At 40.8% G+C, this 19,962-nt stretch overlaps 5 protein-coding genes across 5 annotated transcripts; 3 read left to right on the forward strand and 2 right to left on the reverse strand.

Moving 5' to 3' along the window:
- Positions 1-1,567: 1,567 nt before the first annotated feature.
- Positions 1,568-4,175, forward strand: EAE97_008071 (uncharacterized protein; the record flags this gene model as incomplete). The annotated part of the gene is made up of 4 exons (XM_038878585.1): positions 1,568-2,010; positions 2,079-2,730; positions 2,789-3,396; positions 3,452-4,175. Exons 1-4 carry the CDS (start codon positions 1,712-1,714, stop codon positions 4,173-4,175), a joined length of 2,283 nt encoding a protein of 760 aa, XP_038730835.1. The 5' UTR covers positions 1,568-1,711.
- A 463-nt stretch (positions 4,176-4,638) lies between these two features.
- EAE97_008072 (uncharacterized protein) lies at positions 4,639-6,418 on the forward strand (the record flags this gene model as incomplete). Its single annotated transcript, XM_038878586.1, has 4 exons — positions 4,639-4,866; positions 4,918-5,851; positions 5,913-6,170; positions 6,231-6,418. The coding sequence occupies 4 exons, from the start codon at positions 4,639-4,641 to the stop codon at positions 6,416-6,418; spliced, it is 1,608 nt and encodes a 535-aa protein (XP_038730836.1).
- Positions 6,419-8,480: 2,062 nt separating this feature from the next.
- EAE97_008073 (uncharacterized protein) lies at positions 8,481-16,046 on the reverse strand (the record flags this gene model as incomplete). Its single annotated transcript, XM_038878587.1, has 4 exons — positions 8,481-9,125; positions 9,183-9,534; positions 9,603-15,184; positions 15,240-16,046. 4 exons carry the CDS (start codon positions 16,044-16,046, stop codon positions 8,481-8,483), a joined length of 7,386 nt encoding a protein of 2,461 aa, XP_038730837.1.
- A 455-nt stretch (positions 16,047-16,501) lies between these two features.
- Positions 16,502-17,629, forward strand: EAE97_008074 (uncharacterized protein; the record flags this gene model as incomplete). The annotated part of the gene is made up of 1 exon (XM_038878588.1): positions 16,502-17,629. One exon carries the CDS (start codon positions 16,502-16,504, stop codon positions 17,627-17,629), a length of 1,128 nt encoding a protein of 375 aa, XP_038730838.1.
- Positions 17,630-17,917: 288 nt separating this feature from the next.
- EAE97_008075 (uncharacterized protein) lies at positions 17,918-19,689 on the reverse strand (the record flags this gene model as incomplete). Its single annotated transcript, XM_038878589.1, has 6 exons — positions 17,918-18,333; positions 18,393-18,567; positions 18,630-18,661; positions 18,722-18,728; positions 18,780-19,451; positions 19,504-19,689. 6 exons carry the CDS (start codon positions 19,687-19,689, stop codon positions 17,918-17,920), a joined length of 1,488 nt encoding a protein of 495 aa, XP_038730839.1.
- Between the last annotated feature and the right edge of the window lie 273 nt (positions 19,690-19,962).

Consider the following 19,962-nt stretch of genomic DNA (forward strand, 5'->3'; position numbering starts at 1 on the left):
TCTTTTATTATTTTACTAAAAAAAAGATTTTAAATTTTGAAAAAGAATTGAAAATAGAAGCTAATAAAACATTTCCTATAATTTTATCAATATTATATTATAATTAAAAAAACCCTTTTCTTAACCTAGAACATAGTTCACTAATCCAGTATAACTAACAACTAAATATTATACTATGAACTAATTAATACAGTACTACAAACTATAAATCAAATACTCAGGAGGTGTAAAAATGATTATTCCAGCCAAGAAATGCTTCTGTAATTGTAGTCACGTGATAAAATCAGTTAGCAGGAAAATTACAGAGACGAGAAAGTCAATTGAGTAAGTCGGATACTCTACTTTCGAGCTACCTCTGTTTTGAACCACTCTTTTATACAAAAAATCACTTTTTTGGTTTATTAATATCTTTATTAATATTAAAAATTTACATTTATATAATTCAAGTTCTTTTGAATTGATATTAGGATTTCTAGAATTTTAGAATTTTTCTAAATCGAGATTTAAAGTTTCAAAATATTGATTTTTGAATTTATATAGGAATTATATATAAATTTAAAACTTTTATATAAATTTTTATAACTTTTTAATGATAATAATTAGAAAAAAATTATATATCTTTTTGAAAATTTCAAATCTTAATTTATATAGAAAAACAAAAAAAAATCAAAAAATTAAATAGATATAGAAATATAGTATATAATGAGTTTAAAATAATATAAATAATTCCTATAATTTTGAGAATATCTTTTTAAATATTTATTTATAAGAAATTATTTATTTTTTCAGAATCTTTCAAAAGAAATATACTATAAATTTATTATAAAACTTTATAATTTATTTTTAGTTATTTTTTCTTAAAAGTTATTATAGATTTTATGAAACTTTAAATTTATATATGATTTCTATATAAATTGAAAATCGATATTTTGAAATCTTAGAAATCAATTTACAAAAATTATAAAAATCTTAAAATTTTAGAATAGAATTGAAATAGCTTGAATTATGTATACATAGATTTTTATTGAATTATATTTAATATTAATAAAGATATTAATAAATCAAAAAAGTGATTTTTGGTGTAAAAGGGTGGTCCAAAAGAGGGGTGGCCCGAAAGTGGGGTATTCGACTTAATCGCTATAGATGATCAAGTCCCTGCCATTAAGATCAGATTCAATATCGAAGCAATATTCTACGATTCAACATCCATCGCAGCAATTCTGTCATTTAGAAATCACGTGTCTTAAAGGACCTAGGCCACCTTCAATGCCGGTGTATCCAGAATCATGAATAATATACTTTCAAACGCCCTATGCTTGAGCTCTTGCATTATCTATTCCCAAGCATCCCAAACATCTCCGACTCGGTGACCGTGGTCCAAAAACAAATCTTCGGTGTCCGAATGAGTACATGGTTAATCTTCGGATTCCATGTTCAGTTCCAGCATGGATATAGACCCACATCTCAAAGTTTGAGAGCGTATGCATCAAAGCAAGCAAAGCCGGTCTATCTTTAAGACTCGATCCTGAGTTACCTTTTGTTGATGGCGGGGATCTCGTGGTTTAAGTAAATACCGGCAGAGAAAGAAGATGCGAATAGTAGTCATCATTTCATATGCACGTATGTAATCAACATATCCTTCGTAGACCATAGCATAAATGACAAGAAAAAAATAACATTCAGAACCGATCCTTCAATCAATACTGCCATCATGACTCAAACTTCCCAAATGAAAGTTGTAATAGTAGGCGGATCGATCGCAGGCCTAACCCTCGCACACTGTCTATCACGCTATGGAATCGACTACATCATTCTCGAGCGCCGCCATGATATAGCGCCACAAGTAGGTGCTTCAGTAAGTTTAATGCCTAATGGATCACGAATCTTAGATCAATTGGGAATGTTTGATGCGGTCTCGGAAAACATTGAACCCTGTGTTTTTATGCAGACATGGAATGAGAATGGGAGGTTGCTTTCTGAAACTGATGCGCCGATTTTGACGGGAAAGAGGTACGTGATTTTCAATTTGAGAAGATAGATGGCAGTGAGATTCGATTAAAGGACTGATTTGAAAATAGATTGGGTTATACGATTACGTTCTTGGAGAGGGAGACACTCTTGGAAATTCTGTATCGACACCTTCCCGATAAATCGAAAGTTCTGACTGGCAAATATGTCAGGTCAATCGAACAGAATAGTGAAGAAGCGGTGGTGGTTTGTGAAGACGGATCCAGGTATTCTGGAGATGTGATTGCAGGTGCAGATGGCATCCATAGCACTGTCAGATCAGAAATGAGACGACAGATCGCAAAGGAGGGGACAGCAAAAGATCTTGAAGCCTTGAAAAGAGATGAAATTGCTCTTTCGGCAGAATACAGTTGCTTGTTCGGTATTTCTAAACCAATTCCAGGCTTGGAAATCGGACATACGCATCGCAGTTCAGGAAAGGGCGCTTCGACTCTGTTGTTTGGTGGCATAGATGGAAAATTATATTGGTTTTTGTTCACCAAGAATGAAGAGAGGACATTTGGTGATGGCATTCCACGGTATAAAAAGGGGGATGAAACTAATCATGTAGCAAAATACATGCATCATCACGTATCGGGCAACATACTCCTTTCCGAAGTGTGGAAGAACCGTATCGTGGCAAATTTTGTCACCATTGAGGAAATGGAAAATGAACACTGGAATTGGAACCGCGTTGCGTGTCTTGGAGATTCTATACACAAGGTTTGTGTCCAATTCTTCAAAACGACGATTCATTTCTGTGCTAATAAATATCCGTTAGATGACACCAAATCTCGGCCAAGGAGCAAACTGTGCAATTGAAAGCGCAGCAGAAATGGCTAATAGTCTAGCAAAAGCGCTGAGGGACGACGGCAGTAAGCCCGCTATTGAAGATATCAATAGCGCTCTATCACTCTACTATCAGAAACGGAACATAAGAGCAAATTTGATCGTGAAAGCAGCAAACAAGTTCACTCGTGTAGAAGCACTTGCTACGACGGGTGATTGGGTTGCATCTATGTTTATAATTCCACGCTTGGGAGATATTCTAGCCGACCGTGGTGCAAAGGTCCAAGTTGGAGCTACGAAATTGGGATGTCTCCCGATGCCAAAAAGGGCATTGGAAGGGACAATGCCTTGGAGTATGAACTCTGGTATTGGAAAAGAGGAGAATCGAAAGCGAAGAGCCCAGCTCGCTTTGCCATTGATTCTCATCGCTCTTTGCTTCTGGTATAAAACTCCAGATGCAAAGGGATTTCCAGTGAAGAAGTCCTTCTCGGAAGTAAAATTTGACATGCTGAACTCTATTGCCAATGCCATACCCCTTGTAACCATCTGGACAATTGAAAGCTACCGTCGCGGAAACGCTCTCGCCGTAGCGAACATCTTGTAAGTCACCTCCGCTTCCTGGCTTATTTTTAACCTACTAAGAGAATCGAAACAGCCCTACCGTATTCCTCTTGCTGGCCCAGAAGTTTGGGATCGAACTCATCGCTCCAATCTATTTCTTTTTTCACTACATTCAATCACCGCAGGAGAATTTTGCGGCCCTTGACAACCGACTAACAAATATGGCTTTCGCAAAATTGATGCCTCTGGCAATACTTTTGATCTCCTTGGGTCCCTTCTATGCCATATGGAGCTCTATGGAGCTTGAGTCTGCGCAATGGATATACGACAATGCTTGGTATTGGTATCCAGTCTACCTGACCATTTTCCTGAGAATTCTGAAATTTGTCGTGAAGGATACTACTCGACTTGATAGAATATACAAACCCACGGCAGATTTGACGTATCTACGGATTTCATACAGCATCTCAATTCTTATTTGTGCAGCATTCTATCTGTACAGAAGCCTCAGTAATTCAACATCGATAGCTTTCCTCACTCAAGAACTGCAACCTCCAATTCATCCAGTACAGGCTATTCTGGGTGCTGTTTCGGAGCTTTGGGCGGCGAAGCAGACCTCTTTATACGGCGCCGCATTCTATTGGACCATTCTTCATTTCGCCGATTTAAAATTCGTCGGGAAGTTAAAGAAAAGCTGGCTTTTGATTTTGACAATATTCTTCTTTTCTACCTTTTTGGCAGGACCAGGTGCAGGCTTGATAGTAATGTGGGCATGGAGAGAGGAGATAATGGCGAAAAAACATGTAGTCCTCGAGTGAACTGGGTGTTAGGCGGCAAGCACGGCAACTAGAATAACAATCGTGCCATCGACAACTATAGCCTTGCTGGAATGATTCCATGTATAAAACTGATTGTAATGAGGCCATAAAAAGAGAATAGACGGATAGTTGAATGAGTGAATCGATGTGTGTGTTGTTTTAGTGAAGGATTAGATGACCCCTGATTATAGACGTGCAAATTTAACAATAATCAATTGCCAGGTCATCGAATCAGAGCTCAAAATACATCACTTTCCAATTCTGAGGCTCGGTGACATTCGATGTTGAGACCCAATAGCCGTGGAAGATTTCCCCAAAGTTAATCCCCACCAGCTTCGGAGATCTACAATGAACACCGAAGGCAACCGACCAGAGGTGCAGCGGTACGAGCTCCACATATATGTATCGATGAATCCCAAATAATGTGTCACAGAACCCCCAATTTCCAAACCAATCTGGAAAAATGTATCAAAGATTGGAGGAAATCAATTTTCGAAACCCTCTGGAGTTGGGATGGAATAGCATCGTTTTGATCTCAGGATTCGTTATTCTGACTGCCATCTTAATTGTATGGACCCAGAGGCCCGATGAGGAGTTACTGCTCGAGAAGTTGAAAGACCTTGATTTACCAATTGTAGGAGTGGGACCAAATGTTAATGTTAGTGAGTCGCTGGAAATCGGCACCCAAACTGTAAGCTCTGAGACTCCAGAATGAGATTCTGCAAATGCTAATCGTACAAAGTACCCAAATTCGCCATACGTTGTACCGGCCGATCGCGTTCCCATTGTCATTCTGCCAAACTCAGTCATCGACATCATAAAGTCTCTCCCAGAAGCAAAAATATCATTTGAAAAAGAAGTATACGCTCGACATCTGGCTCATCTCTTGCTCAAAAAAGAACAGAAAATCTTCTCCGAACCGATTCTTAGTTCAATCAAGCAGGATCTTACTCGAAATATTTCGAAAACCCTTGATACTTTATGGGAAGAGGTAGAATACGCATTCGAAAAAAACATCGGAACTTTGCCAGACAACGACGAAGGATGGAAGGACGTGTCAGCGTATGGAAAGGTACTGAATGTGGTTGCATTGCTATCTGGAAGAGTATTTGTTGGTGCGCCGTTGTGTCGCGAGGAAGAGTGGATCAAAGCGACAATCGCATACACGATAATCGTCGGGGTGACAGTTGGAATGCTCTGGAAACGCCCTTGGTGGCAACGAAGAATTCTGGCACCTCTATATTTCCGAACTTTAGTTGGTGTTCACAAGAAAGCCGAAAAACTGTTAAAACCACTACTCGAACGCGAAGCCGCACTCGATCCCTCAGAGTGGGAAAAGAAAGCCGGAGAACAAAACGATGGACAGCTAATCAGATGGTTACTATCACATACCCCGCAAAAGGGTGGAAAGATTGATGTGAAGCAACTAGCCCATGATCAATTGACAGTGAGCTTAGCTGCTATTCACACCACCAGCATTACAATATACCATCTCTTATATGACCTGGCAACCTATCCCGAACATGTAGCTCCGCTTCGAAAAGAACTGGAATCAGTCATTGCCGAACACAAAACAGCCGGGGGAAATGGAAAATTGAGTAAGGTGGAATTGACCAAATTGTGGAAAATGGATAGTTTTATCAAGGAGTCGCAGAGACTTAACCCACCAATTCTTGGTAAAGAATCCACCCTATGAGAGACAAGTTGAGACTAATTCATGATTGACCCGATGAACAGTCCAGATGCGTCGATATCTCACCTCTCCACTAGCTCTACCCTCGGGCCATATCCTTCCACCAGGAACGTTTTGTGGAGTCGATGCGCAAATGACAAATCGAACAGTCCCATATTATGAGGCTTCTCCAACAACGCACCAACAAGCACCGTTCGACAAATTTGATGGATTCCGCTTTAGCAAACTGCGATCTGTGCCAGGAAATGAAAATCGATATCAATTTGTTACGTCCAGTACAGAGAGTTTGAACTTTGGGCATGGTACGTTCTCTATTAATCTCAACACGTTCTTTGATTTATGCTTATCGATCAACGAAATAGGAACCCATGCGTGTCCTGGGCGCTTCTTTGCAAGCAACGAGATCAAGATTGCTTTTGCAGAGGTGTTGTTGAAATGGGACGTGAGACTCAAACCGGGAGAAGGAAGGCCAGCAAATTTGTATATTGACACAAACGTGATGCCGAACATGAAAGGAGAGGTGCAGATGAGAAGAAGAAAATTAATCTGAGAGTCAATGAATAAGAATTGATTGAATAATGGTATTTTGTGAAGCAGAGGTCATATGTGCGCTTGCTATGGAATCATGATCTCCTTAATTATATTGTAATGTGTTATGATGTGTGGTACAGTAAAAACCTCTCCGCAAGAATACCGGTTTTTCTAGTACAGTCACTGTGCACTTCTATTAGCCGAAACTCCACAAAACGTGTTTTTTCACACATTACATTCCCACAATCACATTTTATTATTTTAATTATACTTTCAATTTATAATATATAATATATTGGAGATACACAAAATAATTCTTATAAGTATTTTATTCTATATATATATAGCAAAATAATTAATAAGATAAAAAAAGATCTTAATTCCTATTAAATTATAAAGAATCTTGAACTTTCTTATAGAATTATATATTATATTTTTTTATAAGATTTAATATATAATAATAATATATATTTATTATATATTAATTGATTTAAATTATATATTAAACGAAATAAACAAATACTATTATAAGATATATAATTGTTTTTGAAAGCTATATATAAATAGGTTATTTAAAAGATTAGATTTAATTATAGTATTAGAATTATTAAGAGGATTTTGATCAAATATAGTATAATTAATTGAAGGTATAAGAAGAGATTAGAGCTTATATTAGTATATATTATTAAATAGTTTAAATAGTATTTAACTTATAGGGGGTTAATGATTGAAGAATGGGGTTTAATTATATAATCAAATAAATACTTTATAAAATAAGAAAAAAACAAAAGATTAGAATGATACTTTTATATTAATTTTCAGAAATAGAATTCAAAAATGATTGAAATATATAATATAAATAAGAATATAAAGATTATATATTAGAAAAGCTTTTGGGATATTAAAAAAATAATTTATATATAATAAATAGGGATTTTGAGAATACGAAATATAGGTATAATATTAAGTTTTATTTCAAGATTTTTAAAATTGAAATAGATCTTATTTTCGAAAAGCTTAATTTAGAATATAAATTTATATAGAATAATATTTCTATTTATTATGTTTATAAGATATAAGATTGATTTTAAGAAAAAAAGATTCTTTTATTAAAAAATTAATCTTCTTATTCTTTTAATTTTAATTCTATAAAATATATATAATGAGTTCTAAAGATAAAAATATATAAAATATTTTCTAATATTATTATTAATAAAAGTGAATTAGAATATATTTATTAAAGATTAGAGAATTATTTATAAATAATTTAGAATATATTAAATAAAGAATTATTTAATAATTTGGGAGCTAATATATCTTCTAGAATTAAGATTTATATTGTAACAAATAATTAATATACTAAATATTAATAAATTGAGAATCAATAATAAAATAATTTTTATATATATCAATAATATAAGAATACATTATTCATTTATTCAAATTTAATAATTTTATAATTTTTGATTGATTTAATATTTAATATTGAAAAAGGGTGGTGCAATATGTGACATCATAAAATAAGCGGGGGGGCGGATATAAGTGGCCTAGTACTGTAGTAGTTTAAATTTGACCAGTCTTCATCGAGTCGTATTTCCGTCAGTCATTATTTTCCGTTTCGACTAGAGAGCTGACATATCTATGATATGATACTTAAAAACTAATGATACTATTGGTATAGTAGAAATATACGTGATTCTGGGACTGGAAATCATAAGAATATCCTTATAAAGAGATTATTCTCATATACTTATAAAGAGGTTACCCTCGTAGAGATTATCCTTATAAAGAGGTTATCCTTATACAGAGCACCAGTGGAGCTTTTACTGTAATGTTACTCGTAAGATGTTAAGATGTTTCACGGAGAAATTCCGAAGTGGTCCGATCATAGTTCCGCGCCCTACGTTGCTTGATATTTGATAAAATTTTAGAGGTCGCATTTTGAATTTCAAATTTACCAACAAAAATCCCATAAGCAACAAATCTCACAATTTTTATTACTCGTATATTCTCAACAGAAGAATCACATAAGCACTGGTATTATTAAAGAATCAGTCTATTCACAGAGTATCACTACGAATCTATTCAGTAACCTTGAACTCCTCACAAGCCAATTCACATAAATCTTTAGCCGCAGCACCACCCAATATTTTCAAAACAGGAAGAGATACGCCCACCTCCTTCAAGAACCAACTTCGAATCTCGACTGCAATCAAAGAATCAATACCCAATTGCGTCAAAGGCGCATTCTCATCGATTGACCCCGGATCTGCCTGCAGGATAAGCTCCAACTGCTTCGCGAAGCATTTCTGCATAACACCTAATACCTCATCCTTTGTTTGCGCTTTTGCAAGTTGTTCCTTGGTCGGCACTTCAACCTCACCTTGAGAGTCGCTCTCCTCCTTGGTGAAATCATTCATAACGAATGAGAATCGAGGATTAGCATGCCATCGAGGTTTATCGCGTTCTTCACCCGTCAAGGGAGCGACCATACCAATAATGATTTCAGGACAACGATTGCTGGCTGGGTGTCCTGATTGCACTGCTTCGGATAATACCTGGAGGAATTCATGTTCGGGAATCGTGAGATAATTATAACTGCGCAAAGCAGATTCGGTGAATCGACCTGATCGTTCAACATATCCAACTCCGAGAATCATACCAATATGAATAACCGATGCGACACCCCCACGCTTGCGACGTTGCTCTGCGAGTGCGGCCATGTACTACAGATTGTTAGTCGAAGAACATCGTAGAAGATGAGAAAATCAATGGTCACATACCATATTTGCGGCGGCGTAATTTGATTGTCCAGGAATTCCGTTAACGGCGGCCAAACTGGAGAATAATACGAAGAAGTCGAGTTCCAATCCAAATACAGCATCAATATTGATAGTACTGAGTACTTTGGGACGAGTGACCCGCTCGAGTGTTTCAAAAGGCATATCTGAGAATGGTTTGTCATCCAAGACCATACATCCGTTCATCACTCCTGCGATTGGCGGCATGGTCTTGATGGCCTCTTCACGCAACTTGGCGACTGCTGCCTTGTCGGTAAAATCAATCGTGTAGACGAGAACAGTTGCACCCATCCTTTCCAATTCTTGTTGCCATGGAGTGCCAGATTTGACGGATCTGCCAAGCGTTAGTACCAGTTGTTAAAGCAGTATCTCCCAAGGAGTTTACAAGAGCTTCAAACTTACCGACTACCAATAATGATGTATCTAGCCCCAGCTCCAACCATCCATCTACAGATTGATTGTCCCAAATCTCCAGTCAAACCTGCTAATAAGTAACTCTTGTTCTTCTCAAAAATTTGGTTTTGAGAGAATGGCTTGACATCAACAGTCAGAGTTGTGTTTCTCGTCCAATCTACGACGGAAAGCGGAGAGAATGAAGAAATATGACCATGTTTTATGCTCCCGGCATCCAGCAAAAATCTTCCTTCAATATCCTTGGTTTTGGTTGAATCTGCATAAGAGACAACATCAGCGAGAATGCTTGATGGGTTGACAAAGGACGGAGACTTTGCTGGCATGACACCTAGGAAACCATCAATTTCGACTATGCTGGTGGATTTTGTCAGCGCCTCTTTGACATGCTTGCCGGTACCACTAATGTCGACGAATGATTGAATTGAGGCTGGTAATAAGTCTCGGATGGCACGTTTAGACAAAGTGGGATGAACCATGATACAATTTTGGATTGACGTGGCAGACGACTTGGTGCTTGCAGTGTTCGAAATGGACTTTTCACCCGCTTCAGCTATTGATTCCACGGCTTGACTTAATGCAAAACTTGGTTCGTGAAGCAAAACGCTTGATGCATCTTTGTTCAATACCTGCTTTGCTAAGAGGTAAGCCATAGCACTTTCGAGATACTCAGGGGTAACTTGACTGGCTGGAATGGTCCAGTTCTTGGGGACAGTGACGAGTGATTGGTTCGACGTGGAAAGGGCGAGGATTGATGATCCGGATTTTGTTTTTCCTAAGATAATGTAAAGGAAATCACCGTCAATGTTCACGGTATACAGAGACGAGAAGGAGACGGAAATTTCCAACTCGTTTTCGCTATCCAGACGATCCGTGACTGCCTCTTGGACTTCGAGGTTAAAGCGATTGCCGACAGATTGAGGTGTTATTGACACTTGTTTCGATGCCAAAGGAACCTCTTCCGTGACAACACGACGTGTAGCGTTTAACACGTCATTCAACTTCTTAGTTGGCTTCACTCTTGGAAGATATAATTGCCCGTTTTCATAAATCATCTCTGGCTCAATTGACCACAACAAGTTCTCTCTGCGTGTATCTATCAGGTCGGTTGCAACCTCAAGTCGAACTAGTGTCTCCCCAATTATCTTAGCAGCATTTCCCTTCAAGTCGACATCCAAAAATTGCAAGTTCAAATGAGGCATTTCAGAAATGATTGATCGACCTAATCCTATTGCCATGTTGGCGTATGGTTCATCTGCTTTACATCCTGTGGTTACCCAGAGAACGGATTCGGCGGAGTTGATCACAGTCTGGATGCCCTTCAAACGTTCTGCATTCATCGATTTGAAGATGGGTTCGTCAAGATCTGCGACACTCAAAATTGTGGTTCCAAACGGAATTGTGAGCTTTGATGCCTCCTCCCAGGTGGCAAGAACAGTTGTCTTACGTGTCTCCCAGGATGGCATATCTTTTCTTATCGTCTCAACAAGTGATTGGGTGGCAACACCTGATCCTCCGATAACAATAAGGTCCTTTCCTGTAGATTCCGGATGATATTGAAGCGGTTCTCGAAGCTTTTGGACATCGTCATCAAGGGCCTGACTAAGAATTACAGAGACCGTGTAACGCGATTTGTCTTTGAAATCATTGACAATAGCATCAACACCTGTAAATCCAGTCTTCTTCAGAATTGCATCCCATTCTGGTGGTGAGATAGTGGGACGATATGGTCGCCCATCTGCACCCCCGAGCCACCAACCAGGTAAACCAGCCATGAGGAATCCAGTTCGTTCGAGATGACCAGTACATTCTAGAAGACAAAGATATCCACCAGGCTTCAAGAGCGTCCGGACATTTCTCATCGTCTTCTCGAGAAACTCGGTCGCATGAAGAACGTTTGATGCAACGATGACATCGAAAGAGTGAGCTTCGTACCCCTGCTCCAAGGGATCTTTCTCGCAGTTGAGGAGGCTAAACGTCATGCGGTTGGCATAGTCACTGAAAACTTCTCTGGCTTTCATAAAAAAGCCAGTCGATATATCCGTGAAAGTGTAATGAGCAAATGCATCCCCGATTCCTGTAAAAATACCTTTAGTGGCCCCTCCAGTTCCTGCACCAATCTCCAAGACACGCATTTTTGGGTAACGATGCCCGATCTTCGTCATTGCCGCTGTAACGAATTTATTCGACGTGGCCATCCCAATGCCTTCAGTGTACAATCTATCAAGAAGTCCGTTTGGCAACATATGTTCCAACATCGTCGTTGTACCTCTTACAACATCAGGAAGATTGTTACCCACAGCTTGCATCAATTCGAGATCGACGCAATCTGGATATTTGGAAGCCATAGCAATCAATTCTTGGAGATCATCGTTGTTCCAGTCCGGCTTTATCGAAGGATGTGTTCCTTTGGAAACGAGATCTGTGACGTGATTGATCCAGTTGAACAAAGGACGATGATGGTCTGGGATACTCTCAGGCTTAATCTCAGACATCAGGTGACGCATGTAAGCATAAGAAAGTCTTTCGCCCAAATCGATCAAGTGAAGTGCCTTTGGATCATCATCCTCAATATCAGCTTCGGAAATGATACCACCCGAGATATCAGCTGCCCACAAAGTTTCAAGGTATAATTGTCGATCCTGAGAAGGTCTCGCTGCCGTAAATGATTGCATTTGCAACCCTTCGATTTGAATCTCGATTTCGTTGGTCACTGGATCAAAAACATCAACGTCGCCAACATAAGTGGCTGCATCATTAGCAGTGGTGGGTGTGACTTCGGTGATATACCCATCCATTCCGGCCAGGGATGTCTCCTTCTCGAATGCTGCTTCGCAAAGCGCAATGTTGAAACTCATCTTGGCAATTTTTCTTGGCAAATGTGGTGTCCAGAAGCGCTCGTCACCAGGACTTGCAAATGCCGCTAATGTTGCATGTAATGTCATGTCCAAAAACGCCGGATGTACCAATAATCCTGTATCAGATAAATATCTTCTTCCTTCGAGCGAAGAGATATGCATTCGGCGTTGACCTTTTTCAATGCCTCGGAAGATTCCAGTGAACTCAAGACCAACATTAGCCAAGCTGTCATAGAATCTGTCCACGTTAAGTGGGCCAAGCACTGGTCGTACGGGCGAGCGAATAGACATGGCGTCAGGAGATGGAGTTCCAAGCGTCATCTCAATGCGGCCCGAGAAAATCTTTGACATTGGTTTGCCACTTGGCGCAGCGGTACACCAGAAATCTGCGCAAATAATCTCATCACTACCACTGGTACTTGAAGATGTAGGTTTGAGTGCAAACATAACCTCGACTGCTGCATTGTTTTCCTCAAGATTGATCGCTCTTTCAATGTCCACTTGATGCAGCTCGACCAGACGGATTGGCTTGCCATTAGCAAGCACCTTTGAAGATTCTAACGCCATTGAGCAATAGAACGCAGCAGGGACCAAGGTTTGGCGTTGGAATTTGTGTCCGGCAACCCATGGCAGCTCATCAAGTTTAAGTATGTTTCGCCAGCGATACTCCATATCTGTGTCATCAGCGCATCTGACGCCCAAGAGTTCATGGGGCGGATCGACTCTGTTGCGATAATTGCGAGAAATTCGAGATTCGGACCAGAAAGTACGACTATGATCCCATGAATAGGTTGGTAAACCCTTCAAAAGCTTAGGGGTCGTAACCACACCGCCTGAAATAGCGTCGAGGTATTTTTTGAAACTTATTCTCTTTCCGTTGATGTGATTCAACAAGAACCCTAGTGCGTTGGCAAATGCGATCGAATCATTCTCTCCACGAGATAGTACCCCTGAATATGGCACAACCGCATTGACAGCATGCTTGAATATTTGTGCTACTGGTCCTTTAAGTGCGGGATGTGGACCAACTTCAATTGCAGCATCGAATGGACCAAATTCTTTAGCAGCTATGCTGACGGCCTCGAAAAACCTGACTGGCGAGACAAGATTGTCTAGCCAGTATCGTGTCTCAAGTTTGGAAGATTCATTGGACATATTCCTCAAATGCACACTTGAAATCCACGTGCAATCTGGTGAGCTAGGCTTAGGAGATATCTTGCAGGTAGCAAGTGATCTTGTGTATGGTTCTGAGCAGGGTAACATGTGATCGGAGTGGTACGCAGTATCAACTTTGAGAACCCGGGCAAAGATACCTCTGTCATCAAGTGTCGTCTTTGCTTTTTCGATAGTATCTTTGTTGCCACTGAGAGTGACTGTCTTTGGAGCATTGCTGGCTGCAATGGAAATTTTTCCCTGGTATTCTTCGCCAGTGCAGAACTCGAGAGCCTCGTCGAAGCTCAATCCTGCCGCCATCATCGAACCATCTTCTCCACCCTTACCTTTTGCAAGGTGTGCATGAAGACCACGATAGTAAGCGATACGAATGGCATCATCAGCCGTCAACCTGCCTGCAGCATAAGCAGCACCAATTTCTCCGGAAGAATGTCCAACAACAGCAGAGAATGTGACTCCAATCAGTTTCAACAAGTCTACAAGAGCAATCTGTAGAGCTGTGCAAAGAGGTTGCGAAAACTCGGCTTTTTCAATTGAGGATTTTCCGACTGGCGCGACAATTTCCTCTTTCAATGACCATTTTGGAGCATCTGGAAGTTCACGAAGTGATTTCTCAAGGGAATCAATTGTCTGAGAGAATGAGGGTATATTGGCGATCAGCTCTTTTCCCATTGCTGGCCATTGTGCACCTTGACCCGTGAAAACACCCAGAAGCTTCCTTGATGATTTATCATTTACATTTGTCGACCGAGTGCCAACAGCTAGATTAGAGTTCTCTTCTTTTGCTATTATGACTTTCTCAAGTTGATCTAACAAATCTTCCGTGTTCGATGCCACAAATGTAGCTTTGGTTGGGAAGTTACTTCGGCCCAGTAATGAATACCCCAAGTCTATTAGATTGACCTCTTCATTCTCTTCAATATAATCGCTAAAGTTCGTGATGTTCTGAGTTAAAGAGTCCTCGGAAATCGCAGATATCGTGAATGGAATGACTGCTGTCGAGTCCAAGCCTGGCGTAGTTGAACAAGGCTCGTAACTTTCAAGAATAGCATGTGCATTGGTACCGCCGAAACCAAACGAATTAACGCTGGCGCGGAGAGGTCCCTCAACTACCGGCCATGGTAATGGAGCCGTGGGAACATTCAGATTTCCGTAGAAAGGTTCAATTGCTGAGTTGAGACTTTGAAAATGCAGATTGGGTGGGATAGTTTTCTCTTTCATTGCCAATCCGGCTTTTATGATACCTGCTAGTCCTGCTGCACCTTCTAGATGGCCAATTACCGTTTTGATGGAGCCAACGTGAAGGGGCTCTGAATTCGGTGTGTCTGATCTTTGTGGGAAGAAAGCACTGCTGATTGCTTCTGCTTCAACTGGATCTCCTGCCGGTGTTCCGGTGCCGTGAGCTTCGAAGTATTGACATCTATCCGAAGGCTTCGTACAGTCGAGTCCAGCTCGAGCATATGTCTGACGAATCAAATCGGCTTGAGATGCAGCAAGTGGCATGGTAATACCTTTAGACCTACCATCTGAATTAACACCAGTCTAGTCATAACGAATTAGCCATTGAAACATTAAAACTGGATGGAATATTACACACCTCGCGAATTATATACTCAATGTCATCCCCGTCTTCCAAAGCGTTCTTCAGAGTCTTCAAAACAATTGCCGCGGTCCCCTCACCACGTGCATATCCATCAGCTTTGGAATCCCACATCTGAGACTTCCCCGTCGGTGAAAGCATATGAAGATTTGACTCTCCAATATACATTTCTGGACCAAAGATTAAATTTGCACCAGCGGCTATAGCAGTCCGACTTTGTCCACTTCTAAGTGTGGAAATGGCATTATGAACGGCAACCAAACTCGATGAGCACGCAGTGTCAATCGTCATCGAGGGTCCTTTCCAGTCGAAGAAATAAGAAATTCTATTCGACATGATACTGCGTGCTGTTCCTGTTGCTAGATATTGCGGGATATCTTCAATGTCTCGCATCAGAACATCAAAATAGTCGGCGCACATGAGTCCTACGTATACTGCAGTAGAAGTGCCTTGCATTTCTTCGATCGACAATCCCGCAGCTTCTAGAGCCTCATAGACGGTCTCCAAAAGTAATCGCTGTTGCGGATCAAGCGCCTCTGCTTCTCTCGGATTGATATTAAAAAATGGAGCATCAAATGTCGTTGGGTCTTCATTAAGAAAATATGATTTGGTTGCGTTGGTCGTTCCATGGTGTTCACCATTGGGATGATAGAAGGCCTTGATGTTGAAGCGTGAGGATGGAACCTTTTGAGTCAAATCGTATGGGTGATGGAGAAGGTTCCATAATTTAGAAGGTGAAGAGGCGCCACCTGGGAATCGACAGCCTGTGCCTATGACGGCTATAGGTTCGCTTGGTACGGCCATGATGTAATGATTAAACACAACGCTGAAGGGAAAAACAAGAGAAGTCTGGGTATTGTTAATGAGAACGGTTATCGTGGATGTAGTTGATACGAGTACAGTTGAAGCGATTGCAGATGAAAGATGTAAGATTTTGAAAATGTGGTATTTCAGTGGTTGATATGATATGCTTCATTGATGAAGCCTTACAATGCGTAACCCGCGGGCTCGGGGGGTACAGTGTCATGTGTTCTGACTTGATTACTCCACTCACGGGATCCGAGTATGTCATTGTGCGGCTCCCTTGAAATCACTACCGACTGATAGCTCAAGCAAATTCAAAAGCAGCTGCTGCACCATTCATTATTGTTTAATGAGCGAGTCAAAGTATATCGACAATAGATCGACAGCGCTGAGGCTTTCTTGCTTCGTCCACTACAGATAAGATTTTCAAATTTACTCATTTTACATTTTCAATTATGCGGGCAGTCATTCAAACCGGACCTGGAATACTCCAGCTGGCTGAGGAGGTACCAAAGCCATCAATAGAGCCTGGATCGAGAAAGGTTTTGGTGAAGATACACGCTGTAGCTCTCAATCATAGTGACTGGAAAATGATTGATTTCTCGGCCAAACCTGGAGCTATCAGCGGATACGACATGGCTGGTGTTCTGGAGGCTATCGACGAATCCATGAACTCAGATCTAGTTGTTGGAGATCGAGTACTAGGCGTCACGAGTATTCACGGAGGCGCATTTGCGGAATACGTCGTTACAGACGGAGACCTGCTAGTCAAAATCCCCGATAATATGGACTTTCAACAAGCAGCAAGTTATGGTGTGGGAATAGTCACAACTGGTTTGGCATTATACGGTAACGAGTGTTTGGCATTGAATTGGCCAAATCCAGAAGGGACGGACAGTACCGCGCCTCAGAAAACTCGTGTCGGACCCCGAGGGTGGAGCGGTGGAGACGCGCTCACGGATAACGATAATGAAATACCGCGCATTCCGGTACTTGTCTACGGGGCGTCAACTTCCACCGGAACTTTGGCTATCCAATTATTGCAGCTGTCTGGGTACGAACCGATCGCCGTATGTTCGCCTCATAATTTTGGGCTTGTACAATCTCGAGGAGCATCGAAATGCTTTGATTATCATGTTCAGGGGTGCGGGGCTATGATTAAACAGCATACCCATAACAGATTGGAATACGCACTCGATTGTATCACTACAGCATCTTCAATGCGTCTTTGCTACGAAGCGATTGGTACTACTGGTGGAAAGTACGTATCGTTAGATCCATCCAACGCAAGGGTACAGCGGTCACGTGCGGATGTCAAGCCATTTTTTTGCTACGCGCTCACAATATTTGGTATACCCATTGAACTCAGTGGAGAGTTTGCTCGAGACGCAAAACCCGAAGATAGGAAGCTGGCGGAAAGATTTGTAAAAATCGCTGAAAGGTTGATTGAGAAGGGAAGATTGAAGGCCCATCCTACAATGCTAAAATCGGGGGGCTTGGGTGGGATTCCAGGTTCAATAGATCTCTTGAGGAAAGGAAAAGTATCTGGGAGCAAATTGGTGTTTAATGTTGTTGATAATTAATTTCCGTTGAATTGAGGCTCAATCTTCCATAGAGTCAAAAGAATCTTAGCCCAGAGCCGCGCGTGCTATTCAGAGATCTCGCGTTGCTATTTTCCCGTTTGATTTTTGAAATCTAAAGATACCGATACATTTTAGGTAGGAATAGATCTTACTCGATCTCGCTGGTTATGCCAGAATTAATTCAGACATGATCACAAGATTTTTACTCAATGGCATCGTCGCTTCATCATAAAACTCACGGAACCAATCGAATTGAATCACTGTTGTTCTATTATGCTTCTCAAAATACTATCTACAACGCTCTTTAATTTGAATCTGTGCTGTTGGGTCTACGACGAGACTCATATCACTTTTTAAATTATTTGGCCTTCCAGTTCCAGGAAGCAGCTGAAAATCATAATTCCGCAGAAGTTCGATCAACATCGTCTTAATCTCATTGCTGGCAAAAAATCGACCTGGGCAACTGTGGGTTCCGTGACCAAAAGCCAGACTATCTTTTCCTGTAGTCACTAGTTGGAATTTGTTTTCGGCGCCTTGTTGCTGTCTGAGTTTCTCGAATCGGAAACCGTCGAATTCGTCGGGATTTTCGAAGATTCTGGGATCGAAACCGATGGAGCCGGCTGCCATACCAACGAACGATCCCTTTGGTAAGATGGTGCCATCGGATAGCTGCACTGTGTCCATCATCTTTCTGTTCATCGTGACTAACATTTAGAGTGTTAGTGATTCATTCATGAGAGAAAATCAAAATTAAGCTTCATACCTAGATTTAATGGGTTCATTCTCTGACTTTCTTTCAAGAACGAATCCATTTTCCGCAGTTTTGTGAGTATCTGTTTGGTGATTTGAGTATTTTCGGGAAGATTAGCGGCTATCTCTTCACGGAGAGCTTCGATATATTTTGGTCGTGCTGCAAGGTCAAGAATCGCATTACCTAACTGTTCGAGAGTTTAGTTCAGACTCATAACATCCGTTTATATTTGCGAAAGAATTTACTCACCAATCCCGATGTAGTATGCAAAGCTGCAAATGCTGTTTCAAAATGGTAAGTCTTGCGTCATGAATTGCGAGAGAGTCATAGAGGTTACCCACCTATTAACTTGAGTGCGGTTAGTACGTCTTCTTCGCAGTTTTGTAACAATCAACTCACGAGTTGGCATCGACCTTGAAAGGTCGCATCTTTAGCATTGTTTCCCGAGTTATCTATCATCCATTGAATCATATCTTGTGGCTTCTCAAAATCATCCCGCTCCATCTCCTTGAATCTTTGGTTAAAGATTGGCCGCAAAAACTCTGCCGCATCGGTATAGTGTTGGCGAACTTTCTTCAATTCTGGCGAATAAAGAGCATATATTGGCCTAAAAAGTGGATGTCGTGCCCAGACCGCTCGTCCTCCCAAAAAGGTGTCACGAGTATATGTAGTCGATATTTGAATCCATTTTTCGTTCCTGCATAGCGGCTCGCCTACCATCACTCGTCCACTGACTTTTGCCACCATTCTTAATATGATGGGATATAATGTCACTGACATCCAGTCCTTGGGTTTCGGTAACTCAGTTGCAAAAGCTAGCTCTGTCTCCGCTTGCATGTTCTCCAATGCCCGCGCAAGGCTCTGTGTGAGATCAACCTTGACACTTGTTGTAACGGCATCTCCTTCGGTATTGTTTGCAAACGCCGTATAATGCCCAAAATATCTATCTCTAAACTCCTCGAGAAATGAGATCTTATCTGGGGGCAAAGATTTGATTTCATCGATGTATTTGATGGGTAAGATAATTGTGGGATGAGCCGCTGTTGGTAACAAGAATGGAGTATCTGGGCACTATTTACGTCAGCCTTTAGTGTCTTCGCTAATCTTCACGAACAGTTCATACCTGATTGTACCCGCTGATCAGAGCAGAGCGAAGATCACTAACATTCCCTATAACTGGAGCATCGAAATTCAGTTTCTTTGAATTGAAGAATTGGAATAGGTAGTACAATGCGAAGACAATGCACCCTGCAATCACAGTATTGAAGTTTGCCAGTGATATTGCACCCAGCTCTGTAAAGTGTATCATCTTGGACGAAGACTCTGGTATCAAGTTCGGGTGATAGAAAAATCGTAGAAAAAAAAGATCTATCAGTCAAGTCAAATGCACTCCAGCTGCAAGTGTATACATCTGGAATTCCAAGCAAGCTCAAGCCATAGAAAAAGAGAGAGCTAGACTATGCCGCTTTTCGCGGTTTGCGGTCGCACATACCGAAGTTCTGGCGGAAATGTGTCGGCACCCGGATGTGGTTCGTGTTTAGCTCCATAATTTCATCGTCCAATGATATGTACCCTATTTCTT

This window comes from Botrytis byssoidea, assembly GCF_014898295.1.
Source record: "Botrytis byssoidea strain MUCL 94 chromosome Unknown BBYS_016, whole genome shotgun sequence".
Classification (NCBI taxonomy): Eukaryota; Fungi; Ascomycota; class Leotiomycetes; order Helotiales; family Sclerotiniaceae; genus Botrytis; species Botrytis byssoidea.